The 26,349-nt window shown below is 34.4% G+C and overlaps 1 protein-coding gene across 3 annotated transcripts in view; it reads left to right on the top strand.

The window, feature by feature from the left end:
• Positions 1–26,349, top strand: part of STXBP5 (syntaxin binding protein 5) — a 165,153-nt gene that overhangs the window by 49,778 nt on the left and 89,026 nt on the right. For all 3 annotated transcript variants that reach the window (XM_065889248.1, XM_065889250.1, XM_065889249.1), the window contains exons 6-9: positions 1,436–1,499; positions 5,306–5,389; positions 13,314–13,437; positions 23,233–23,311. In XM_065889248.1, the coding sequence (XP_065745320.1) occupies positions 1,436–1,499; positions 5,306–5,389; positions 13,314–13,437; positions 23,233–23,311 (351 nt within the window). The remainder of the gene's footprint in view (positions 1–1,435; positions 1,500–5,305; positions 5,390–13,313; positions 13,438–23,232; positions 23,312–26,349) is intronic.

Here is a 26,349-nt window from a genome sequence, read left to right as displayed (position 1 = left end):
ATGCCCCACTAAATTGATTTCATGACCCACTAACAAGTTGCCACCAATGTTTAGAAAACACTGATCTAAACCACTACTTGCTATGTTTTAGTAATTACCAAATATAATGTATATGTTTATAGTGTAACATTGCAGAATTAATTTGACAGTTAATTTTCCTTAGTTTTGATATGGTAATGATTGCTTTTATTTAACAGTAATGACAACAAAAACTGTGTTGTGCTATAGGGCCCTAAGGATCTTTAGTGCTAACTTTTCACTGTCTTAGAATCTTATCTCTTTCTCTAATTTTTTTCTTATATTATTTAGATATAAAAATCAGAATTTAAGGATATTGGCAAGGTTTATTTTCACCATTTCTTCTTGTTTTTAAACAAATAGTTCCATATTGTTGCATTCCACAGAATTGGACATAAGGATAAATTTGTGGCATATCTCCTAAGTAATGTGTTGTTGCAGCTATAATGGTGTATTAAGTTTGGTTTTCCTTCCTTTATCAGGAACATTGTTATTTCTCAGTCCCTCGGAACAAGGTTTTCTAGGTCTGTTCTTTGAGTTGATCACAACATATAGCGGGGAGGCCTGGTGCAGGTGTCTGTGTGGTTTCACAAGTGGCTCTCAATGAAGTGGACTGGTCTCTCAACTCTTAGAGTTTATGAATGGGTTATTTCTGCTTATTTCTACTCTATAGACATCAGTTCAGCTACATTCTTATCTGTATGACTTCTTTTTTCTCTGAGCAAATATTGGTGGCATTATTTTGTTGACTTTTTAAAAGCCATAATGGAATTTTTCTTATTTTTGGTATGAAGTGTGTAACTAGATGAGATGCCCCAACTGGAGGCTAGAATTGAGTAAAATAAAGATAGCAATATTTTAGATGCTGCTTTATTTTAGAATATTAACTTTGAGAATTCTACCATGAGAATAAATTTTCTGTGCTAAAATACAATATTTAAGATTCTTTCCTATACAGAAAGTGTACATAATTTTTTTTTTTTTTTTTGCGGTACACGGGCCTCTCACTGTTGTGGCCTCTCTCGTTGCGGAGCACAGGCTCCGGACACACAGGCTCAGCGGCCATGGCTCACGGGCCCAGCCGCTCCACGGCATGTGGGATCTTCCCGAACCAGGGCACGAACCCATGTCCCCTGCATCAGCAGGCGGACTCTCAACCGCTGCGCCACCAGGGAAGCCCAAGTGTACATAATTTAAAATTTTTGTGACTTATATCAATGTGAGAGTTACTATTTTTCCTGATTCCTATTTTGATCCATATTGAGAACTATGTATCTGTTACTGATCACTTGCTGAAATGTTTTCAACCTTTGTAAATATATCTTTATTTTCCATTCATTATTCTTATTGTAGTGAATATGTAATAGTATTGCAATTTTTACTTGAGAAAAAAACATCTTAACTTTTTTTCTTTTAGGTCATCTAAATCTCACCCAGGACCTGTCGTCCATATAAGTGATAATCCAATGGATGAAGGAAAGGTAGATTTTTTAAAATATATATATTTATTACTTAAATGCATGAATTTTGTATTTTTTAAATATGCAAAGTATTCCAGAACTACACTTACTCTGCAAAGTTGAGATTGATAACAAAGGTTGTATATCATATATACTTAATTGCTTATTTATGCATTATGAAGAACAAGTGAAAATTAAAATATTTACATTTTAAAGAAGAAATCTCTAAAACAAGTAAAATTTAATGAATACAGTTAAAGGTTGTTAACTTGTTTTTGGCTTATTTAGAATAATTCCCCTTATTTTCTGATAATCCTGACAAAAACCATTTTCTTTTGGTCTTGAATTCTTTTTTATACTAGTTAAACAATTTTTATAGCACTTATCACATAACATCTTATGTTAGAGTTGCCTCTGTATCTCTCTTCCCTAAATTTTTCTCCATAAATAGCTCAGATCAATAGAGACTTTTTAAAAATAATACTTAATTTTTTTATACTTGAAACCAGTTTCATGCGGTCATTACTTAGCTATTGTTAATTTAGGTTCATTAGTACTCTGAATAATAATACAATTTTCTTTTCCATGAATCTCTACTTCCTAATTCAAACCAATCTCTCAGTAGTTCTATTTAATGATATTTTTTCTACTTATAAAATTTCATGAAAATTAGTCTGCATCAGTACCAGAAAGTTAATCACTATCAGAAATCAGTGAAATGAGAGTTCTGGATTTTGTGAAGTTTATTCAGGTTTTTCCTTTTCTCAGTTAGTGAGAGTGGTAGAGCCTATATGTTGTGTTAACACTGTTCTGTTAACACTGGGAAAACAAAAGGATAGCGGTACTGTTTAGAGCTAGCCTATATCATACAATTGTATGGTTTGAGAGAAACTACATGAAGCAAGTTACAGTAACCTATATCTTCACTTTACTTACTTATTTTTGGTATAAGATAATTGTCTAAAAGCCAGTCTTTGGGTGGGACACCTGGTGGAAGAATTGAAAACTTCCCTTTCTTCTACGTTGAATCAGTCAGTAAGTCATTTCAGTCCTTCCATTGCAGTGTCTTTTCTATTCAATCTCCTTATGACCACTGCAGTTCAAGGCATTCCAACCCATTCTTGAGTCATTTCCAGATCAATCTTCCTAGAGTGCCATTTTAATCTTATTGCTTTCCTGTTCAAAAGCTTTCAGTGTGAGCTGCTCTTTACTACCTCCATCCCTTATTTATATAAGTCCCTCTGTTTGGAATTCTTTCCCACTGTTCTTTCTCTGCTGAATTCCTACTCACATCTTGAGACTCAGATTAAATACATATCTTTCATGATACCTTTCCTGATAATCCTAACATAAAATGCTTTCTCTCACTTCCAAATTTATTAGCACCTTAGTTGTGCAATTTTCTATTTATAAGTACCACATCCTTCAGTTAGTTCTTCTATTTTTTAATATTTAGGAGATTGTAGGGATTAAAGTTTAACTTATTGGCATAGATTTCTAACATTCTTAGGAAGATACAGCTGGCTAGAGAGGTTAAAGTTTACTTTAACCCTCTTATGTTACTAAGATCTGGATGGGTAAAATTTTTTTTTTTAAGTTACATAGCTACTAAGTGGCAGATCTAAGGCTAGAGCTTAAGTTACCTGTGTCCTAAGCAATCCAGTATTGTTTATACTGTATATCAATTCTTAAATTTTATATTTTTCCATCTCTTTCCTTATTCCTGAAGTTCCTCTCTTACTTCCCCCATCAGAAAATGCCATATACATGTCCAAGATATTTAGAAGGACTAGAAAAAGGTAAAGGAAACAAATACCAGTTTTGTTTTTTTTTTCCAGAAAGAGTATGTATTTCAGATTGCCGAAGAAAGAAGAGTTTATGTTAGGAAAATTAAGTGTACTTCCTACCAAGGTGGGAAAATCTATTTTGTTAGTTTCAATGACTCGTTCTTCCAAATGTCCCCGTAGTCTGAAATCCACTAAGTTGCGATTTAGTTAAAGTTACTGGATCTGCCCCCAAATTTGTTCATATCTCCAGATCACATGAACAGTTATTGGCTAGCTACCAATCATTCATGTATTTATTAAACAAATATTTATTAAATAGCTACTATGCATTAGGCAGTATATTAGATACTAGAGACATATAGATGAAAATGCGTTTACTTATGTAAGAGAAGAAGCATCTCCGTCTGTCCAGAGGAATTGAGTAGGCTTACCCAAGGAAGCAACACTAAATGCTTAAAAGTGAATAAAAAGTGAATAAAAGTGAATTAAAAAGGGAGAAGGTTTCAAGCAGGGGGAATACTGAGATTTGGAAAATGCCAGTGCAGGAGGTGGTAAAAAGTAGAGAGTTTGTGAGGCAAGAACATGCATTTCATTCCAGAACTTATTCATTCACAAAAAATGTATTCATTCACAAAAAAAGTACCTACAACATATCAGGCTCTCTGTCTTATGTTAGAGGTATAGTAGTAAACAAGGTAAAACCAGTTCTTGCTTAAATAGACCAGTGTTTCAGTTTGCAAGAGAATTCAGATAAGGAAAAAGACATTCTTTTATTGTCTAGTGACCCTTCAGGTTAAAAAATGTACAGGTTGCTGTTGGAGCACATAGGAAGGACATTGGCTTACATTTGGTAGGTCAAGGAAGACTTTCAAGAAGAAGTGATAGCTAAAATGACATGAAGGATTAGTAGGATTAGTCAAGCAAAAAGGATGACATTTGAATGGAGTGGCCCAGTTAGGGTGACCGCATGGACAAAGGCGTAAAGGTAAGAGAGAGCATGACCTGAAAGATATAATGGAATGTATTGGGTAAGAGGGATGTGGAAAAGGATAAAGCTGGGGAGGTGAGCAGAGGCCAGACCATGATGTATCTTGTAGGTCAGATTATTCAGTTTGGACTTGATCTAAAAATAATGGTAAGGCATTAAAAAGTTTTATTAAACAAAAAGCTACATTACATGATCAGATTTGCATTTTAGAACTATCACCCTAGCTACAATATGGAATGGGTTAAAAAAAAAAGGGCCAAGACTGGAGAGTCAGAGAGACCAGAGACTAGAGAAGAGATTTGTGTATCTTGAACCAAGAGAGAGATATTGGAGGTGGAGGAAAGTAAATTAGAGAGATATTAGTGTGTACTTTTTAAATTACTTGATGATTTTACCTGGTAGGGGAGAGACTAGAGTTAATGATGACTCCAAGGTTTTTGCCTGAGCAACTTAATGAATATTTAAAAAAAGAAAGAATGCTGAGAGAGACACTGCAATAGGGAATACCAGAAAAGGAGGGTAGGGAAGAAAATAATGAATTCACTTTGGACACATTTATTTTGAGGTTCTTGTGGAATAAATATGTGAACATGTGGCCACTGGAATTATAAGTCTGAATCTCATGAGAGAGGTCTAGGCTAGATATAATTTGGAACTAATCAATATATAGATGAGTAAATGAGATTGCCTGATAATGTGTTGAATTAGAAAAGTCTGTAAACTTTAAAGCACATGAAAATGTTAATTTTTATTGGTGACTTATATTAATTAATGAAAATATACCCTCTGGACTTCAAAATGGTACTGTTTTCATTTTCAGTAATCAGTTGTATAATATATGTTGAATCCCTAATGATCAAAGGCATATAAATATGCAGTGCAGTATTCCCGTATGTCATCCATGAGATTAGTAATTAGCAATGCAGATGTTTAATTATATTATAATTTCATACCTGAAGCATATGAATGATAATTATCTTTATCATCAGCAAATAAATGTTTCATATGATTCATGTCATTCCTAGGTAATGTGGCATTTTCTTTTATTACAGCTTTTGATTGGCTTTGAATCTGGAACAGTAGTGTTATGGGACCTCAAATCAAAGAAAGCAGACTACAGATACACCTACGATGAGGTAATAACATTATTTTTGCTAATCAAAAGCTGTTGTCATTTCTCTAGCTCAGAACGGCTTCTCTAAGAACTTAGTGATTTTTTTAGGCAACCTTTTTAATTGCAGTAACGCACAGTTTTTGCATATATATGAAATAATATATTAAAATAGGTCAAAAGATAGAAAAAAAAATCTCTGCAACTCCTATCATTTGGCCATCCGGTTCCCTTACCTCATGTCGCAATGTTAGTTTCTCATGTATTCTTCCAGAGATATTTTCTGCATTTACAAACAAATTAATAAATGTATGCTATTTTAAATTTTTATACAAGTGATAGTATGCTGTAAATATTTATAGTTTGCTTGCTTTAGGATCCAAATAAAGACTGTGATTGATTGATTTTGTCTTTTTTTGCCCTCAGACTTCCTATAAATTGGATGGTTTACTGAGGCATGATCGTATTTAGTTTCATTTTTAGCAGGACTATTTCATAGATGATGCTGATGTTCTTCTACCAGGTTGAATATTAGTGTCTGTTTGTGATATTAGCAGCCAGTGATGATGTTCAAGACCTAGATCTGTTAGTGTATAGTGTTGCAAAATAGGGAAGTTCTAATTTTATAATTTCTTCTCTATTATGTGGGACACTTCAGTAAAGAGAACCTTCTTGTTTACTCTTTTGGTTATATAGTAGGACAGTTCAGATAGGAAAGGCAGGATAAATGCTTGATTCTTTCTTTTTATTTCAGTATTTACTCTAAAGAGGTTGTTCTCTAGTAATCTTAATGATGGGTAATTTGTTCTTGTTTTCTGTTTCACTATGTACTCAAAGATTTGAACGTATTTCATATGCTTCAGTACACTGAAGTTATTATCCTTATTGATTTTCAAATTGTCCCATCTTTGGTCAGTGAATCTCTTCCAGTTGTTTCCCAAGTCCTCTGGTGATAATACTCTTAGATAGCTTCCTTGCCATCTGTTATAACAAAGTATACCTATTAATCTTATATATTTCTGTCCCAAATTTAGAATATCTTTTTCCATGAAACTGGCTTCTTTCAGTGTGAAATGGTATCTAGTGACCCTAATTTGGGTACCAGGAGTGTTCACAATTTCCAATTCAGGGAATAGATCTAGGAAATGTGTAAGTGGTTTTGTTTGTTTGTTTTTGAGAAATATGTCATGTGTTCATATCGATGCTTTCAGTTACTCAAGCAGACTACTTTGAGCAACTGTAGCAATACTTGGAATACTTTGTAAATGTCTGCGTATTATCTTTTAAGCTTGACTAAAAGAATTTCCTTTGCTTTCATAGCTGTATGCTTTTTTGTATTTAAAGCTTTTTAGTTAGTAAGTATTCTGTGGTTCACCAATCAAGATCTTGAAATTATTTTAAAAGAATATTTTTAATAAAGAGTTCTTGTCATTTCTCTGGAAGCTTTAGCCTGTAGAGCTGTTTCCTATGTCAAAATGAAAGCACATTTGAAAATCTGACTTTTTTTTGTTTTGCTTTTGTCATTTAAATAGTTATCTTGGCTTTAGCCACTATGGAGTCACAGGGAATTTACCATCTTACCTTAAATACACTGGAAAAATACATGAAAGAACAGTTTTTAGAAATTAGCAGGTAGTGTAGAACAGGGATTCCTTAGAGAGGGGAAACAAGGTGAGCCCTTCAATTGCCTTAGCTTATGACCTGGAGAGATCTTCCAGGTCTCAGCCCATGAAGGGGGAAGGGGGGAACCTAATTTAATAAGCCCAACAGTCTCCCTAAGTTGAGGAGGCAGAGTTGGGAAATTGGGGAAGATATCCATAGCTTATAAGACAAGGCAACAGAGAGTAGAGAACTGCCTAGAGATCGTTTTAAAAGTTCGCAAGGAGCCCTTCACCCTGCGTCTTCAGCTGAATACTGATTACTGCATGGGTGTGAGGCTTGGAAAAGATCCACTGGAAAGGAGTAGGTAGAACGATTCTCGTAGCACACAGAGGACTGAGAGTAGTTCACATTCCCAGCAGAATGGAGAAAGCTTGTAGTAGACAGGGCATCAGGAGGAGTGCCCAGAAAGGTACTGCCTCAGTAGTGGGGCCAAACTAGCCCTGCATTACAGGCTGGCTCAGCTAGCCTAACAGAGCTTAAAAGCAAGCCTTAAAAAGTCTAAGCTGTTTCCAAGCAGTATTTTTAACTGCATCCCAGAAAAAAGGCTCAAAAATCTTTAAAAGAGTATAACAACCCATCATAAATTTCACAATGATTAGCATCCAGATAAAAATCTATGATGCATGCAAAGAAGCAGGAAATATAATGCAAAAGGAGAACAAAATGCAGTCAATAGAAGCAGACTCAGAAATGATACTGATGGTATAATTAGTAGACAAGGATACTAAAACAAATATTAAACAGACTCCTTATGCTCTAAAAGGTAAATGAAAGCATGAAAATATTGAGGAAAGACATGCAAAACTTCAAAAACACAAGTGTAATTTCTAGAGATGAAAAATGTCTAAGATGAAAAATTTTCTCTGGATGGGTTTACCAGAAGATTTGATATTGCAGAAGAAAAGCTTGATTAACGAAGACACATAGCAGTAGATATTACTCAATATGAAAGATGAGCAAAGAATGAGCAGAACATCAGTGAACTGTGGTACAACTTCAAGAAGACTAATATATGTGTAGTAGGAGTCTGAGAAGGGAGCATGTGGACAGAAAACATATTTGAAGAACTAATGACCCAAAGTTTCCCAAATTTGATGAAGACTTTAAACCCTATAAACTTCTAGAATATACAGATATCTTAGAAGTTCAATGAACTCAAAGCAGAAGAAACATGAAGAAAACTACACAAAAGCATGTCATATTTCAGTTGCTTAAAAGTAGAACCTGGGCTTCCCTGGTAGCGCAGTGGTTGAGAGTCCGCCTGCCGATGCAGGGGACATGGGTTCGTGCCCCGGTCCGGGAGGATCCCACATGCCGCGGAGCGGCTGGGCCCGTGAGTCATGGCTGCTGAGCCTGCGCGTCCGTATCCTGTGCTCCGCAATGGGAGAGGCCACAACAGTGAGAGACCTGCCTACCGCAAAAAAAAAAAAAAAAAAAAAGTCTGCATATAAGTGGACCTGCATGATTCAAACCCGTGTTGTTCAAGAGTCAACTACACAGTATACTTATACTTACACTATACTTACATAGTATATACATTACTGTAGCATAAAGTTTACTATACTATATATACATTATTGATATTTATGTTTACATATATATATATACACACTTGGGTAGCACATATGTAGTATTACAAGTAATGGTATTAGACTATTAGGAAAAAAATCTTTTATCAAGTTGTATTTGTACTTTAAACATTGCAGAAATAATGGAAAAAGTTGTGCATGTTTGTTGTATTTAAAAGTTCACATTTGGCTATTTCTTTTTGTAGGGTATTTTCTGTTACTTGTTTCTCTCTGTTATCCAAAATATTATGAGCTATTGGTCCCTGTAACTAGCTAGTATTTATTTTTGGAATGCTTAATAATTTAATATCTTAAAAATAGAAGGTACTCTTAAAGATGTATATTGTTTTCTTTAGCTAAGTAGAACTATTAGTTCTCTTTATATAATATATATACTTATGTATATGTTACACATTTTTATATATAAGATTAGAATGTTTTTATTTATAAGTTCCAGATAACACTGTAAACCTCTCTTGTATTTCTTTTATCACTTTAAAAAATATATATTTAAGTAACTTTGTGTATAGCTTCTTAACATTACTTATATTTTACAGAAATAATTTCATCTATTAAGGCGACTAAGAAGTTGCTTATTTTAACTTTTTTTAAACAAATAAATATATTTATTTATTTATTCATTGCTTTGTGCGGGCTTTATTCACACATTGCTGTGTGCGGGCTTTCTCTAGTTGCAATGAGCAGGGGCTATTCTTTGTAGCGGTGTGCGGGCTTCTCATTGCAGTGGCTTCTCTTGTTGCGGAGCACAGGCTCTAGGTGTGCAGGCTTCAGTAGTTGTGGCATGCAGGCTCAGTAATTGTGGCTCACAGGCTCTAGAGTGCAGGCTCAGTAGTTGTGGTGCATGGGCTTAGTTGCTTCACAGCGTGTGGGATCTTCCTGGATCAGGGATTGAACTCATGTCCCCTGCATTGGCACGTGGATTCTTAACCACTGCACCATGGACTTCTGGGAAGTCCAAGAAATTGCTTATTCTAAGATTGAGTTTATGGAATGTAATGTGTATATTTTGGAATAAGTTTATGACTATTTTAAGATTTTATTTAGAATTTTGTTAGAGATACTTTGACCCTAAAACATGATATTAAATATTGGCATTTAAAAATACAACTGAGGGACTTCCCTGGTGGCACGGTGGTTAAGAATCCACCTGCCAATGCAGGGGACACGGGTTAGAGCCCTGGTCTGGGAAGATCCCACATGCTGCGGAGCAACTAAGCCCATGCGCCACAACTACTGAGCCTGAGCTCTAGAGCCTGTGAGCCACAATTATTAAGCCCCACATGCCACAGCTACTGAAGCCCGTGTGCCTATAGCCCATGCTCCACAACAAAGAGAAGCCATTGCAATGAGAAGCCCATGCACCTCAACAAAGAGTAGCCCCCTGTTGCCGCAACTAGAGAGAAAGCCCATGTGCAGCAAGAAAGACCCAACGCAGCCAAAAATAAAAATAAATAAATAAATTTATAAAATAAATAAATAAATAAAAATACAGCTGATTGTCTTTGTCTATCATCATTTAAATTTTAAAATGTGATCCATAAACATTAAATTATTTTATTTAACTTAAATGTATAAGCATATGAGGAAGCCAAATAAATGGACATTGAATGATGATACTAAATGATGACTTTGTATGTAAGTGAAACTCTTAACTTCCAGTTACATGGTTTTTGTGCTGCACTTGGCAGTTCAAGACATTCTAGTAGGATAGCTTTTAGAGTCTGTTGACCATTAAGAACAAGAAGTGTATCAACTTGAATAAAAAAGAAGTAATTTAAAGAGAACATAGGAGAGTGATTTTTTAAATTTTTTACAGACAAAATTTAAATAATATCAGAACAAAAAATTGAAGGGTAACAAACTTTGGTCATATAAAAATATTTTTCATGAACATTGGGGAGCATGTATCTTTTCGAATTAATGTTTTTGTTTTTTTTGGCTATATACCCAGAAGTGGAATTGCTGGATCATATGGTAACTCTATTTTTAGGTTTTTGAGAAACCTCCATACTGTTTTTCACAGTGGCTGCACCAATTTACATTCCCAACGACAGTGTATGAAGGTTCCCTTTTCTCCACATCCTTGCCAACATTTGTTATTTGTGTTCTTTTGATGATAGCCATTCTGACAGGTGTGAGGTGGTATCTCATTGTAGTTTTGATTTGCGTTTCCTTGATAATTAACCATGTTGAGCATCTTTTCATGTGCCTGTTGGCCCTCTCCATTTCCTCTATGGAAGAATGTCTATTGAATTCTCCTGCCCATTTTGTAATCAGGTTGTTTGTTTCTTTGATGTTGAGTTGTATGAGCTGTTTAAATATGTGGGATATTAATCCCTTACCAGTCATATCATTTGCAGATATTTTTCTCGTGTTCAGTAGGTTGTCTTTTTATTTTGTCGATGGTTTCCTTTGCTGTAGAAAAACCTTAAGTTGAATTAGGTCCCATGTGTTTATTTTTACTATTATTTCCTTTACTTTAGGAGACAGATCCAAACAAAATATTGCTGCAGTTTGTGTTGAAGAGTATTATGACTATGTTTTCCTCAAGGAGTTTTATAGTATCCAGTCTTTCATTTAGATCTTTAATCCATTTTGAATTTATTTTTGTGTATGGTGTTGGAGAATGTTCTAATTTCATTCTTTTATTGGGTTGGCCAAACCATACGTGTAGCTGTCCAGTTTTCCCAGCATCACTTACTGAAGAGACTGTCTTTTCTCCGTTGTACATTCTTGCCTCCTTTTTCATAGATTAATCGACCATAAGTGCATGGATTTATTTCTAGGCTCTCTATCCAGTTTCATTGAGCTATGTGTCTGTTTTGTGCCAGTACCATACTGTTTTGATGACTGTAGCTTTGTAGTATAGTCTGAAGTCAGGGAATATGATTCCTCCAGCTCTGTTCTTCTTAAGATCGTTTTGGCTATTCAAGGTCTTCTGTGTTTCCATATAAATTTTAAAATTATTTGTTCTAGTTCTATGAAAAATGCCATTGGTATTTTGATAAGGATTGTACTGAATCTGTAGATTGCCTTGTGTAGTATGATCATTTTAACAATATTGATTCCTCCAATTCAAGAACACAGTATATCTTTTTTTTTTTTTTTTTTTTTAAAGAACATGTTGGGGGTAGGAGTTTATTAATTAATTAATTTATTTATTTTGCTGTATTGGGTCTTCGTTTCTGTGCGAGGGCTTTCTCTAGTTGTGGCAAGTGGGGGCTACTCTTCATCGCATTGCGCGGGCCTCTCACTATCGCGGCCTCTCTTTTTGCGGGGCACAGGCTCCAGACGCACAGGCTCAGTAGTTGTGGCTCACGGGCCTAGTTGCTCCACGGCATGTGGGATCTTCCCAGACCAGGGCTCAAACCCGTGTCCCTGCATTAGCAGGCAGGCTCTCAACCACTGCGCCACCAGGGAAGCCCAGTATATCTTTTTATTTGTGTCATCTTCAATTTCTTTCATCAGCATCTTATAGTTTTCATAATACAGATGTTTTGCCTCCTTAGGTAGGTTTATTCCTGGGTATTTTATTCTTTTTGATATAATGGTAAATGAGATTGTTTCCTTAGAAGTTATATGCACCCCAGTGTTCATAGCAATTGCCAAGATAGGGAAGCAGCCAAAGTGGCCATCAAGAGATGAATGGATAAAGAAAATATGGTGTATATATACAATGGAATACTACTCAGCCATAAAAAAGAATGGAATTTTGTCATTTGCAGCAACATGGATAGACTTTGAGGGCATTATGCTAAGTCAAATGAGCCAGACAGAGAAAGACAAATACTGTATGATATCACTTATATGTGGAATCTAAAAGATACAGCAAACTAGTGAATATAACAAATAAGAAGTAGACTCACAGATAATAGAGAACAAACTACTGGTTACCAGTGGGGAGGTGGGGGAGGGGCAATCTAGGGGTCAGGGAGTGGGAGGCATAAACTGTTGGGTGTAAGATAGGCTGAAGGATGTATTGTATAACATTGTACAACACAGGGAATATAGCCAATATCTTGTAATAACTGAATGGAAAGTAACCTTTAAAAATTTTATAAAAAATTTTAATTTTTTTAGAAAGATAAATAAATTTTAAATAAATAAATTTAAAAGTTTAAAACTTAAAAAATATTCTTCAGATAGTTTTTAAGTGGCTCAGACATATAAAATAAATTTCAGATTTTAAAAGTCACCTTAATAATTACTGTGAGAAATGGGTAACCTGTCTTAAAGCTCAGTCTGAGGTATTTTTAATTGACCTTAATTCCAAATGTACATTTTTGTCTAAAAATTCTAAAATTTTAGTTAATTTCTAAAATTTGTTCTCATCTGTCAATGCAACTAGTTTTTCCAATGGAATATTGATTATAATTGCTTGGTAATTTATGTTTAGTTATTGTTTATTGTAAGAATACATTTTGTTTTCCTGAACTTGTCAATAATACATATACCACTATCATATTATCCTTACGCTCACTTAAGGAGTAAATAAAGTAAAAATCATTAAAATAGTGTCAGAACCAAATTAAATCTCATAATGACAGGAGGACTGAGTTATGGGAATTTAAGATTAACATTATTGATGTTAGCTTGTGAAATAAGAAAAGGTTTAAAATGAAAAATTAATTATGAATAACTTGGTGTTTAAATAAAATTTTGTTTTTAAAAATGGAATTCTTTACCCCTCTTCTATAGGCTATCCACTCTGTTGCTTGGCATCATGAAGGAAAACAATTTATTTGCAGTCATTCAGATGGCACTTTGACTATATGGAATGTGAGATCCCCTGCTAAGCCTGTACAGACGATAACTCCACATGGTAAGAATGTATCCCTTTTAAATACCACCTAAATTGTGATGGACAGTAAACTGTTTTGAGTTTGCATTTGGATTTGTTTGTTTGTTTGTTTTTGATGATAAGGATGGGTTTTCTTTCATTCTGAATTTTAAATATTTATACATATAGAAATAATTTGTAACAACCAGGTAAATAAAATCTCAAATAACTATATTTGCGGTTGAAATTGCAAATATGAGCTTTGAGAAAATGAAGTTACATAATCTTCTGAGTATTATTTTCTCCAGTAGTCCAAAAAGTAGATAATTTTGTGAGTGATATAGGACTTACTTTAAACTGTTGTCATCTTAAAGTTATCAATTGCAAGTTGCTAATGTATATATAATATGTACTGAAACACTTGGAACTCTAAGAAGGTAATTTTATACATTAAAGTATTGTTTTCAGAGTCTCCAAAATGACCCCAAGTTTGATTCACTAGGAAGACTCATAGGACTCAGCAAAAGGATGCAAAGCAAAATCAATACAGGGAAAAGGCACATGGGGTGAAGTCTGGAGGAAGCCAGGTTGAAGCTTCCAACAGTCTTCTCCCAGTGGAGTCACACAGGACATGCTTAATTCCTCTAGCAATGAGTTATTACCACATGTGTGAAACGTTATCTACCAGCGAAGCTCACCTGAACCCAGAAGTCCACAGTTTGTGTTGATGTCAGTCCACAGGTACCCTCTGCTTTAGCATGTACCAAAATTTTAGATGCTCAGAAGGAAAGCAGAGATTGGTCATAAACCATATTGTTTGTATAGATAATATAGCATAGTGTGCCACCCTTATCAGTCTTGGAATGGTGGAAGCTGTCTTGAAAGCCAAGTTACTAGTTGCCAACCAAGAGAGCTAATCTTACAAGCTGACCTTTCTAGGGATAGCGGTCTCAAGCCTGCTTTGTTAACTTTTTTCTGTACAAGTAATATATACAGAACCTCCATGAAGGTTTTATTAGGGTGCTTATGAACACATTATGAAGACCTTGTTTGAATTTTGGATGAGGCCTAGGAATTTGTATTTCTTTATTAATCTGCATTCTCGCAATTCTACCCTAAGAGGTTCTTAACCAGCAAATTTAGGGAAATAAAAAGGAACTGTTTTTTAAATTGGTAGCATACTGAAAGAGTACTTTTGTAGTTATTGCTAATGTTTCATTGTTTGCTTTAAAATATGAATGCCCACTTTTTAAAAAAAAATTGGTACATTTTGCATTATTACAATGTAGAAAATAAACAGTCAAATTAAAAACATCTTTCTGTAGCAATATGCATTTTTAGACTTGTTTGTTTTCTGGTAAAAATAATAATTCTTTTAGCCACATATTGTAATTTATTTTACCACTGCTTTTTGGTAGCAGTCATCTTCTGGAAAAGCACTTATTTTAAATTTGCTACAGGTCTATTTATGTGTGCCTCCAGAAGATAGCCCTTTTGATAGTAGGTTCCAGTTTTCCCTAATATATTTTTGTTCTTCCTTCTGTTAGTGCCTGAGTCCCTAATCTTTGTGGTACTCCTGAGTATTCCCATACATTTTAGCATCTCCCAACCCCACTGGAACCTAGGAATTCAGAAAACCAAAACAGTAGATGAGTAGTTTCAAGACCTTTAATTTCAATTCCAGAAGGAAATAAAAATAATATTGAAGATGGTAGCAATATGTAATATTGGTTTTAAAGTTTTAAGTTTATCTAAATTTTTATCTTTTTTTGTAAGTCTAGAACAACGAGGTTTTTTTCTTTCAGACCATGTGAGAGTAAGTTTTCAACATATTGCCCAATCATCCCAAAATATTTCAGTATTTGTTTCTTACAAAGACATTCTCCTATATCACCAAGTTTTGCCGTTTATCAAAAGGGTCTATATGCAGGATAGATTTAGTTGTCATGTTTCTTTAGTCTCATTCAAACTGGAACTGTTCTTGAGCCTTTTCTTGACTTTCCTAACTGATAAATTTTGAACATTACAGGTCAGTTATTTTATAGGATGTGCCTCCATTTGGTTTTGTCTGATGTTTTTTCATGTTTAGATTCATGTTGTACATTTTCAGCAGGAATATCCCAAAAGGATTGATGTGTTCTTTTTGCAGCCTCAGGTGGAGCTTATGTTTGATTTGTCCTAGTGATGTCTCATACTCTGATCCCTTGATTAAGCTTCTGTCTACTAGGTCTCTCCATTATAACGTTATTTTTTCCTTTTGAAATTAATAAATGTTTTTGATTTTTTCTTGTAATCAATAAGTGTTTTGATTTGGGGGAAATATTTGAGACTCTGTAAACATACCGTTCCTCATCAAATTTTTACCCTCTGTTTTTAGCATCTGTTGTTGTTTCTTGGATGGATTACTTATTGGTTGCCGAATGGTGATTTTCTATTTCATCTTGATACTTTTTTTATACTAAAATCTTAAGACCTTGAGAGCAGACTTTTAGAAGTAGCATAAATAGATTTCTACAGGGTTTGTAATATCTTAGCAAAAAAGGGTAACTAGTTAAAATTACTTTTTTCAAACAAGACAAAGAATATTTGATATAATATTTTTTTCAAAATTAGAATCCAAGCAAAATGTAAAAGTACATTTTTTTCTGTGGCAGATGTTAGGAAGTTGGATGGCGTTTATTGGCACAGTATAGCAGCCTAAAAATGTAGATCATCAGAAGTACTGTTTCTTTATAAAATATGAATTATTTTCAGCAACAGTAATGTGGTAGATACCTGCCAAAGTTAAATTTATGCTGATAGTTGAATTCAGTGGCAAAGCTAAGTGCATTTTTATACATTAAAACACAAAAATGTGTTTTTCATACAGTAACAAGATATCACATATTCCATATATACATATACCATATTTGTGGTATGCAATTTTTGGTATACTAAATATCTGCTTTGATGGATTGAAATTTAGGGCTTTTTTTCATTACTATCTTGTGTTGTGGTCTCTTGCTCTTACTTTCTAACAGTTACAGTAAATCTTGGGTTTTTTTCATATCTAAACCACGTAAGGTAGTGGTTAAGTATATCTTATTCTTAAAAAAAATTAATAAGCGTTACCTTGATAATTGATTAGAACTGATTGTACTTTTATTTATTCATTCAACAAATATTGGTTCTACTATGTGATAGGCACCATTCTACACCTTAGAACAAATAAGCAAAATGTAAGTGAAAGTACCTGGAAACTGACATGCTATATACATATACGATTATAGTAAATATAAATTTGGATATCTTATTTACTTGGTAGGATAGGACCAAAAGATTTTTAGATTAGTTTTCCCCAAAATGTATTTCACGATACTAATTTTTCCTATGTTAATGAGTTATTTGGTGAAAAAGTATGTTATGATCAAAGAAGTTTTAGAAATGCTGAATTGAAGTTGAACATTTTCTTCACTACAAGACTTCTTAATCTTTAACGTACACTATGAATTTCTAAGAGGGAAGGTACGTATACACATGTATACATACATATATACGATTGACCCTTGAAAAGCGCAGGGTGTTGAGGTGCTCACTACTGCCTAGTAGAAAATCTGCATATGACCTAAAGTCAACCCTTGGTGTCTGTGATTCTACATCTGTAGTAGTCTAGTATTTACTACTGAAAAAAATTTGCACATAAGTGGGCCCATGCACCTCAAACCCATGTTGTTCAAGGATCAACTGTATATTTATTATTTATGTTGGTTTATATATTAATTTATTTTATGTAGCTTTTCCCAAACTTATTTGACTTTAGCATCTTTTGTTCACAGAGCATCTTGTGGTTGTCTAGGGTTCCGTGGAATACACTTTGAGAAATGACAGCCTGGTGCTTGAATTATAATTTAATTATAAGACAGTTCCCCAGATTTGGTAGCTATGTTCAGTTTACCCTCCGATGGCATCATTCATTGCTAAAGCTGTTTGTTAGTGGACTCTTATTCTGAGGGGCATAGCAGTTATCTAGATAATGATGATAAAATGGCCAAGAAAGGAGAATAATTTGAATTCATTTAAGGTAATTTTCTGATATAAAGTTGTATAATTTTATGCATATCAAGATGGTTGATAGTCATATTTTTTCAGAAAGTCTCTATTTGGGTGTCTGAAATTACTCGACAGATGATTTTTGACCAAAACAAACAAAAAGTGATATCTCCCTTTAATCTAGTTTTTATGAATATCAAAGAACATTTCCCTGGCAGTCAGACAATCTGGAATGTAATTCTAGCTCTGCTGTCTGTGAAATACTTTGTAGAGATAATTACTGTTTTATGGGACTTCGTTTCAGCATATGTAAAATGAAAGGATTGAGCAAGGTGGTTTTTAAGGTGTACAGTTTTATGATTGTGTGGAAATGAAGCAGGATTTGTACCATCTATTGACTCTGCAAAGTCATTTCATCTTGGTGGGCTGTAAGTTCTGTATGTCTGTATGGTAAGCCTAGTGGGTAAGCCCTACTTCCCTCTCTCTCTCTTTTGGCTTGTTTCTCTCCTATGGCAGATAGGCTTTCATTTTTTAGGAGGGAAGAACTTTGGTAGTCCTGGCATGGCTCAGGTACTTACCCTGAAGCAGTCATCATGGTTAAGTGATTTGCTGACCCAGGGCCCCAGAGGATCTCCCATGTAACCCTGGGTATGTGCGTGTGATGTGTTGCAGAGTGAGATTTTTCTGCTATTGTCATGTTCACCAAAGTCAGATTATTCTCAGAGGAAATGGAGATGGTAGATAGTCAAAATCAATAGGTATCCATTATAGGAAATGACATTTTAAGATTTAGTTCGTGGAGCTTATTCATCAGTACAATCAATCCATTTATCAAAGAATAACCCAGGATTAGAGAACTTTTATTCTGTTAAACGTTGCTGAAGGAAAGATAAATTCAAACTTCACATAAGTAAAGCTAACTTAATGTAATATTTTAAGGATGTGACATATTAAAAATTTCTATTAATCTACTTTTAAGATTTACCTGAAGCATAATACATTCAATAAATAACAAATCCATACAGCAGTTCTTTAATGTAGTCCATTACAGAGTTTTCCCTAGTTTTTATATTTGAGTGTTATAAGATAGCAAAGAGCAGAGCAAGGTTATTTTAGTCAGAAGGTGCAAAGACATAATCAAAAGCAGAGTATTCTTGGAAAACTGTTAGTAGTTTAATATGACCAATGTTTAAAATTCCTTTGGGCGAGTAGCAGGAAACTAAGACAGAACTGCATACAGAGGCAAAAATATACCTTGTAGTATGCTAAAGAGTTTGGACTTCATGATGGAGACCTAGGAAATGATTTTATAGTGAGAAACATAAAATTTATATTTGGAAATACTGCTTTGATGGTATTGCATCAGATGAGCTGGGAGGAGAAGAGGGAGGTCAATTAGGAAGCTGTTGTTAACAGTAAATAATGAAGATGTCAATTGTGACTGCTAGTGAGAAGAAATGGACATACATAATGAAATTCTGGAATTAGAATCAATAGGACTTTGTTGATTGTGGCTGGGTAATTTTGGGGGATGGGAAGCAGGGCATAATAAGAGACAAGAAGAAATTACATGTGACATGGAGGTTTATGTGATTTACTAAGTCGAGTTTTATATTTAACCAGATCTTTTCAATGATTTATCAAAGTAGTTCACAGGTAGTTGAAAGAGTAAGCACACATTTTTCTACGGAGGTGGCATAGCAGTTAAGAAGTGAAATGACACTTAATGGTGAAATCCAGTGATGCTCTAAATGTCGTTTAGCTATATGTGCTTTATAAAATCTTAGCTAGTGCCTTATTACTTGATTTGATTTAGAAAATGGTTAGTCTAGGATTACAGATGAATAAACCTTTCAGGAATATAAGCAATAATCAGTGGCATAATTTTAAACACCTGAGTTGAAAAAAGATCAGAGTATGCAAATCAAAAGGACTCACTAATTTCCAAGCAAGATTAATGAAAAATCACTATAAAAACTGTAACATTTTTAATTTATAGAGATAATGAAACTACTCTCTTAGCATCCTTGTATGCATCCTTGCATCCATGCATTTTGTCCAAACTTTTATAAAAAAAGTTTATTTATAAAGAAGTAAAAATCAGACCGGCTTTAAACTTTAAGTTTAAATGCTGGACACAGTAGAGCAATACCAAGAGACTATTGAGCAAGACAAACCTTAAGAATTTTGTACCTGGTCAGGTTTTATGTATCTGGTCTTCTTCAGAGCAAACATTTAAATTCCTGACTGAAAGGTCGTATATCTCTGAACAGATTGAAATAGAGGTTGAAATTCTTACTTTGTTCCTTGTATAGCATGAGGGACTAGCTTTCAGATTTCAGCCTCCTTTTTTCCATACCTTTCTGATTACCCCAATTCTCTCTTCCACCTCAAGAAACCAGTCTTCTCCCCTGGCAGTCCTTTCCTGTCCCTTGATCTGGTGTTCTACTTAATTCTATCACTAGTCACTTGTTGGTTCTTGTAAGTTAGGATGCCAGAGGTTCAAGAGTCCATTGCATCATCATTTTCTGCATAAAGAGGTGAAGAGATGTTTCCCTAGGATCTTAAGGCAGGATTAGATGTTCTAATAGCAGTTGAATGGTGTGTATTTATAAAAATTTAATGTAATAAAAGTGTCATTTCATATCAGTGGGGAAAGCTCTGATGGTTCAGTAATAAGGCTGGCAGGTGCATACCTGTATCACAACTCGTCACATTGTACACTTTAAATACTTGCACTGTATTGTCTGGCGATTATAGCTCAATAGAACTACACAAATAGTGCCGAAATTATTAAAGAAAAAATACCTTCCCTATATCAAAATATACTTCAGAAAATAAATATAGTAAATGAAACTATAAAGCAGTTATAAGAAAAAGCAAAAAAAAAAAAAAATTGTAATGATATTTGTGTGGGGAAGAACTTCCTAACCATGAAACCAAAGAGGCGGTGACAAAAAAGAATGATAGTTTTTTTCATACACATACACATGATGATACGGGATCGTAGCGTACCAGCCTCTTCTCCCTAAACGTTCCCCGACATTAGCAGCCCAGTCCCCTTTCTTGCCCCACCAGGTAAGCTATGTCAAAAATCTTACAGGTGTTCTTCCAAAATATATGCATTTCTAAAATCGTGTGTTTTTACACACACATATACAAACATATGAGATTTTTTGGTCATTGTTTTACAAAAATAGAACTATATTAGTCTTTTTTGCATCTCACTTTTCTTAATCCACTGTACTTGAGGAAAATCTCTCCATGTCATCTGGCACAGCCCTAATTCCTTCATTTCAATGGTAGTGTATCAGCCAATTGTTTGTCTCACAATTTTTCACACTTTATTCAGCCGTGCCAAATTAATGGGCGTTAACTTTATTTTCAGTTTCTGATCACTACAGATTGTGCTGCCTTTACCTTTCTGTATGTATTCAATAGGAATTTGTCCTTTTGTTTCTGTGGAATAAATGCTTATGAGTAGAATTGCCACTCCTTGAAATTTACTAGTTTTACATATTTCTATTTTTCATAAATGTTCTCAAACTGCTTTTCAAAAAGACTGTATCCTTCACATTTTTACCAGCCATGTATAAGCACCTCTCTTCCATTGTTCCTGCCAGCAGTGGTACTATAGCTCATTTTACTTTCTTTTTTTGTTAACTTCCTGTTGGCCCAGAGTCTTAAGAGTTGGCCAGAGATGAATGACTGGGGCCTTTTCCTTTCCTAGGTCTTTCCTGGGCAGGCACACTACCTTGCACATGTATACAGCCTTTTAGATCCCTAGAGTATGTCCAGTTCTTCAGGATTTTTAAAAAATTCCTGCCCAGGATCTTATTTGCCTCAACTAAAACCCCAGCCTTAGGCAGCTGTGTGCCAGCAGATTGCTATTATTTCTGTGATGCCCTGGAGGTAGGGCTTTTTGTCTCCCTGAGCTGATGTCTGTTCTGTCAAATGAAATTGCCACAATGCCTTGGGAGTAGAGTTTTTCAGGGAGCTGCAGATTGGGACAAAGTACTGATTACCCTCTAGGGAATCTGGTTTTAATGGAACTGCAGATAAACTTCAGTCCTCTCTGTTGGCTGATGATGCTGTTGCCTTTTCATGGTACTGGGCCACTGAGCTGGGGAACAAGGGGAATAGGAATAGCCCTTGTCAAAGCATCCCAGTCCCCCTTGTCTTACCAAGGTTTGCTCATTTCCATTGAGTAGATAATGTTAACGCTCATTTTGTGGCTTCAGTTAATTTGCAGAGTTTATAGTAAGTGAGCGAGTTCAAGGAGGTCACACTTTGTCATTCTGGAAGTCAGTCTCCTTTTTTAGTTTTGTTAGCTCTTCATAGGAATTGAGTCCACCGTGTGAACTTTAAGGTCATTTTGTCCAAATTTAAGAAAAGCTGTTGGAATTCTAATTGCATTAAATTTGTAAGTTAATTTTGGAAGAATTGCCATTTTAGGATTTTAAGTTTTCTTAAATAGAAACATGATTAAGACTGATAGACTTATTTAATCAATCACAAGTGACACTAGGGATAGTATTTGCAACATATGGATACAATGTTAATGACCTTTGAATATTAAGTTTATTTTTAAATATAAAGAATATAACATACAAGCATGGGTAAAAGATATGTTATTTTTAAAAGGAGAAATACAGATGATCATAAAGCCTAAGAATTTTCCGTTAGGAATTAAATCAATACAAATTAAAATGAGATACCCTTTCCACTTACCAAATCAGAAAAAAAAAGAGCACTGTTCAGGAAGCGTGTGGCAAAATACTCTCCTACACTTTCTTCTTCCTTTCTGGAATACAGTTCTACCTAAGTATCTCTTTTCTAGAAATTAATCCTAAAGAAAAATTATTAATTTATTCACTGATTAAATAGTTACTGAGTGTCTACTCTGTGCCATACAATGTTTGTCACCATGGATGTATCAACAGAAAACACACACTTAAAAACCTTTGCTTTCATGGAATTTACGTTCTTGTTGGTGAGGCAAATAACAAACAAAAGAAAATACAAACTTCATTAGAATGAGCTAGTTACTATGGGGGATAAAGCTGGGAAAGAGGATAAGAAGTGTTGGGATAGCTGTGTGTGTTTGGGATCTTCACAAATAGTATAATAATGGTGAGACTGATAAATCCCTAAGAAATGGGAATAATATGTTTTATTTTCTTTAATTTTTCTGAGTTGTTAATACAACGAACATGTAAAAATAGATAATAGAAATCAACCTTTTTAAAAATAATCAAAGTTCTTTGACAGTATGAGTTTCTGACATATTTTATAGAGGTTGGTTTATTTTAGCAATCTTCTGGACATTGCAATGGATGGCTTTTACTTTAAGAGAGTAAATATAAATGAGTAAGAGAGTAAATGTAAATTTATGCTAATGAATTTATTAGCATAGGGATTTAATTTTGCAGCCTGTCACTTTGGGTGAAAATATGACTTAGATTTATTTTTCTCAAATAAGCTGTTTTAAAACTTGAATTCATTGGGCAAATTGAGACCCTATTTTGCTTATCTTCAATTAAGAACATTGGAAAGACTGAATTTCTCTTACTAGAATTTTATCACATAAATGTTGTTGACAAGTTATTTTATTTACTTTTTAGCACTGAATTTCAAACAGTAAATTGATCATTTAAAATATCTTATTTTGTATTAAATACTTCTTTCAAGACCACTTTAAAATGTTTCATGGTAGATTTCATTATATTTCATTTTATAAACTATCAATGTGTAAGAATTTAGAGTAACTTAGAATTTTAGAATTTAATGCAGGAAAATATATTTTAGGAAAACAGTTAAAGGATGGGAAGAAGCCAGAACCATGCAAGCCTATCCTCAAGGTGGAATTCAAAACGACTAGACCTGGGTAAGATTTTACTTCACTGACAGTATTCATTGTATATAATTACTGAAGTAACACTGACAGCTCTCTTATCATTTATTTTTGAAAGCCTACTTTAGAATGGTCTAACCCAGTCATAAATTTTATGCTTTCTTTATTTAGCAAGATAACTAAAATGGATAATTTTAAGATAAAATATTTCATTGTGTTCTCTCTGTCTTTAGTAATTTCACAATATATCTTGGAAAGTTTGAATTATTTTTCTTGTCCAACTTTATATGTTCTATTAGCTTAGTCTTCAGTAGCAGTAGTGTTTATTCACTAGTGAAAATTGTGGAATAAGCAATGAAGAAAAAAGATTTAAAATTTAACCTGTTTATATAATATATGTTCATTATGAAAGTTATAAGTATTCTTCAAAAATTAAATCTTATTTTAAGAATATTTGGCAATTCCAATAATAAATACAGCTTAATATCAAAAGAAGATCATCAGTAGTATTTGAAGAGACTGATTTACACTGTGAATTAGGTATAAGATTTATATGGTTTTTACAATTTACATATCTTACATGTTTTTTGTATTTACCAAATGTTATATTTAAAAATATAATAAAGGAAAAATTTTTTTAAGGTTTCTTTGAAAATTCCACATCTCTTTAACCTCTAAAGGAGCCCCTTTATTTATGTTCTAGTTTCCTAGGAAAGGTGTATGGTTTTATTTACTAGAGCTATGTTGTAAGAGAGTTAATTTATGTAGTGTATATAGTGCAGTGATTCTCAGATTATGGTCCCTGGGCCAGCAGCCTTAGATGAGAACTTGTTAGAAATGCAAGTTCTCAGAACTCACCCCAGACCCACTGAATCAGAAACTCTGTCTGTGGGTGAAGCCCAGCAATCTGTTTTTACTAGACCTGCAGGAGATTCTGATGCACACTAAAGTTTAGAACCACTGGCACATTTTTTTATATACCAGCTTATAACCACTGGTTATTATAACTGGCTTACTTCCCTTTTCAATCTGTTCTTTTCTCAATCTAATTCAACTCAGCCTTTTTCTCATTCGAAAAAAAGATAGTAGGCTGAAGAATCTTAAGATTGCTGTTATTTTTCCTTGATCCCCTTTAGCCTTCCTCTGGGACCCAGAAGATATATTGTGTTCAGACAAAAGATTGACTGAACTCCAAGAGGAATAGTATCTGTTTAATTGGCCGTGGCATCCCTCACTGTGTGACCTTTGGCACAGTTATTTGATTTCTTTGTGCTTTAGTTTCCTCATTAATGACATAGATGTGATAATAGGTCAAAAGGTTGTTGTAATGAATTAAGTGAGATAATCATGTATTCAAAACATTTCACACAGTGCCTGGTACATAATGAACTTTCTATAAACGGTTGCCCTTATTTTTATTGGGAAACCTCCAACCACCAATTGCCTTTTATTTGCTGTAGTTGTTCTATGGCAAATGTATGTGAATAGGAAAGCATAACAGCGAAACGGCGTGGGATGGGGAACCAGAAGAAAAAACCCTATGTTTATAATACAACATAAAATGAACTGTTTAAACGTTTAAACTGACAGTGCTAACTGTCTTCTGAATTATCTAATCATTTTAACAACTGTTGGTTGGCAACAAAGGCAGAAGTACAGGGAAGATTTTTTTTTTCCTCTCTGTGTTCTACCTATTCCTGTTTTCACTCCTATATAGTGGTAATATTTATAAGTTCCTGGTTTCTTCAGGATGGCAGTGATATTTTTCCTTTCATAGGATCAGAAATAAAAGGAGTCTGGCTCTTTTGTATGCATTTGTAGGCACTGTTAAATAGATCCATAGGATAACCCACTGGTAACAGTCTTCTCCAGCTTCCTAATTTCTTTTTTCACCTCGGATAAGATTTTCAGTGAATTAAATGAGCTCTTTTTTTCCTCACTCCATGACTCGTTTCCTTGAGATATCTCCCCAGAATTCTAGCACATAGCCAACATTGGGAGCTACTGGAACACCCCTCCCATCGAGAGCAGAATCACCCTCCATTAAGCAAGCTAGGCAGCTCTCAGCCTTTCCTGTTCCTAGCAAGTGTCTCCGGCAGGTGCCGGCAGAATGTGTTCTATCAGTTCATGTTGGCAAATTACCAGATTTTATGAAGGGCCATCCTTCCCTGCTCAGAATCTTCCACATTTTCTTCTCTTTACCTAGAAATAATTCAAGGCCGAAGGATTCCCTCTCACCCGTTATAGTTCAGCATAGATGTCACTACTTTTAAGGATGTCTTGGCCATGTGGACTAGATTGTGTCCCCTAGTAATATACTCTCAAAGCATGCTGTATTTTTCCTTTCTAAAACTTATACTTGTCATTAATAATGAAATTATTTGTTTAATGCATGCCTTTCCCATTAAATATTCAGACTGATGAAAGCGTGAGACATAGCTCTCTCACTTCTAATTGTCCTAGCACAGTGTTATTGAACGTAAGGAAGAAGAAGATAGGCTGGTGTATAGAAAAGCACAGCCATGAAGACTTAGCTGTTTTCTGTTCATGATAAACTAGCTGTTACTGTTATTGTTAAAGGTAAACTGACAAAAAATGGAATCAAGATGTTGTGTAACTTTTATTTTCCAATAAAGTATATATTACACCAGGGGAGACAAGATTTTTCCCTTACATAGGGAACAGTGACAATTTAGTTAATATTACATTTTAATAGCACTTTTATTAAAGATATGCAGGTATTCTTTATATGGCCAGTTCTTAATAAAGAGTCAAAAATTAAATGTTAAGTCAATTCTGTTGAAGCTGTTTTTTGTAAAATCTAACGTGACTCAGGTGTGAAGTCCTGCAGCCGTTGACGCTGGAGCAAAGTGATTAGAGCCTGAGCTCTTGAGCCGCACCACCTGGGTCTGAGATCGGCCTTAGCTGTCCACTCAGGTGCTGCCTTCGGCAAGTCAACTAAGCTTTCTGTGCTTGCTCCTTCTCTGTAAGGTGGGAATGAGAGTAGTATCTACCTCAGAGTTGTTATGAAGATTCAACGATTTATATAAAGCACCAGGTTGAAGGGAAGC

Source organism: Phocoena phocoena, chromosome 12 (genome assembly GCF_963924675.1).
Source record: "Phocoena phocoena chromosome 12, mPhoPho1.1, whole genome shotgun sequence".
In the NCBI taxonomy this organism is placed as follows: domain Eukaryota; kingdom Metazoa; phylum Chordata; class Mammalia; order Artiodactyla; family Phocoenidae; genus Phocoena; species Phocoena phocoena.
The sequence above is the reverse complement of the archived record's forward strand: the minus strand, read 5'-3'. Positions and strand labels throughout refer to the sequence as shown.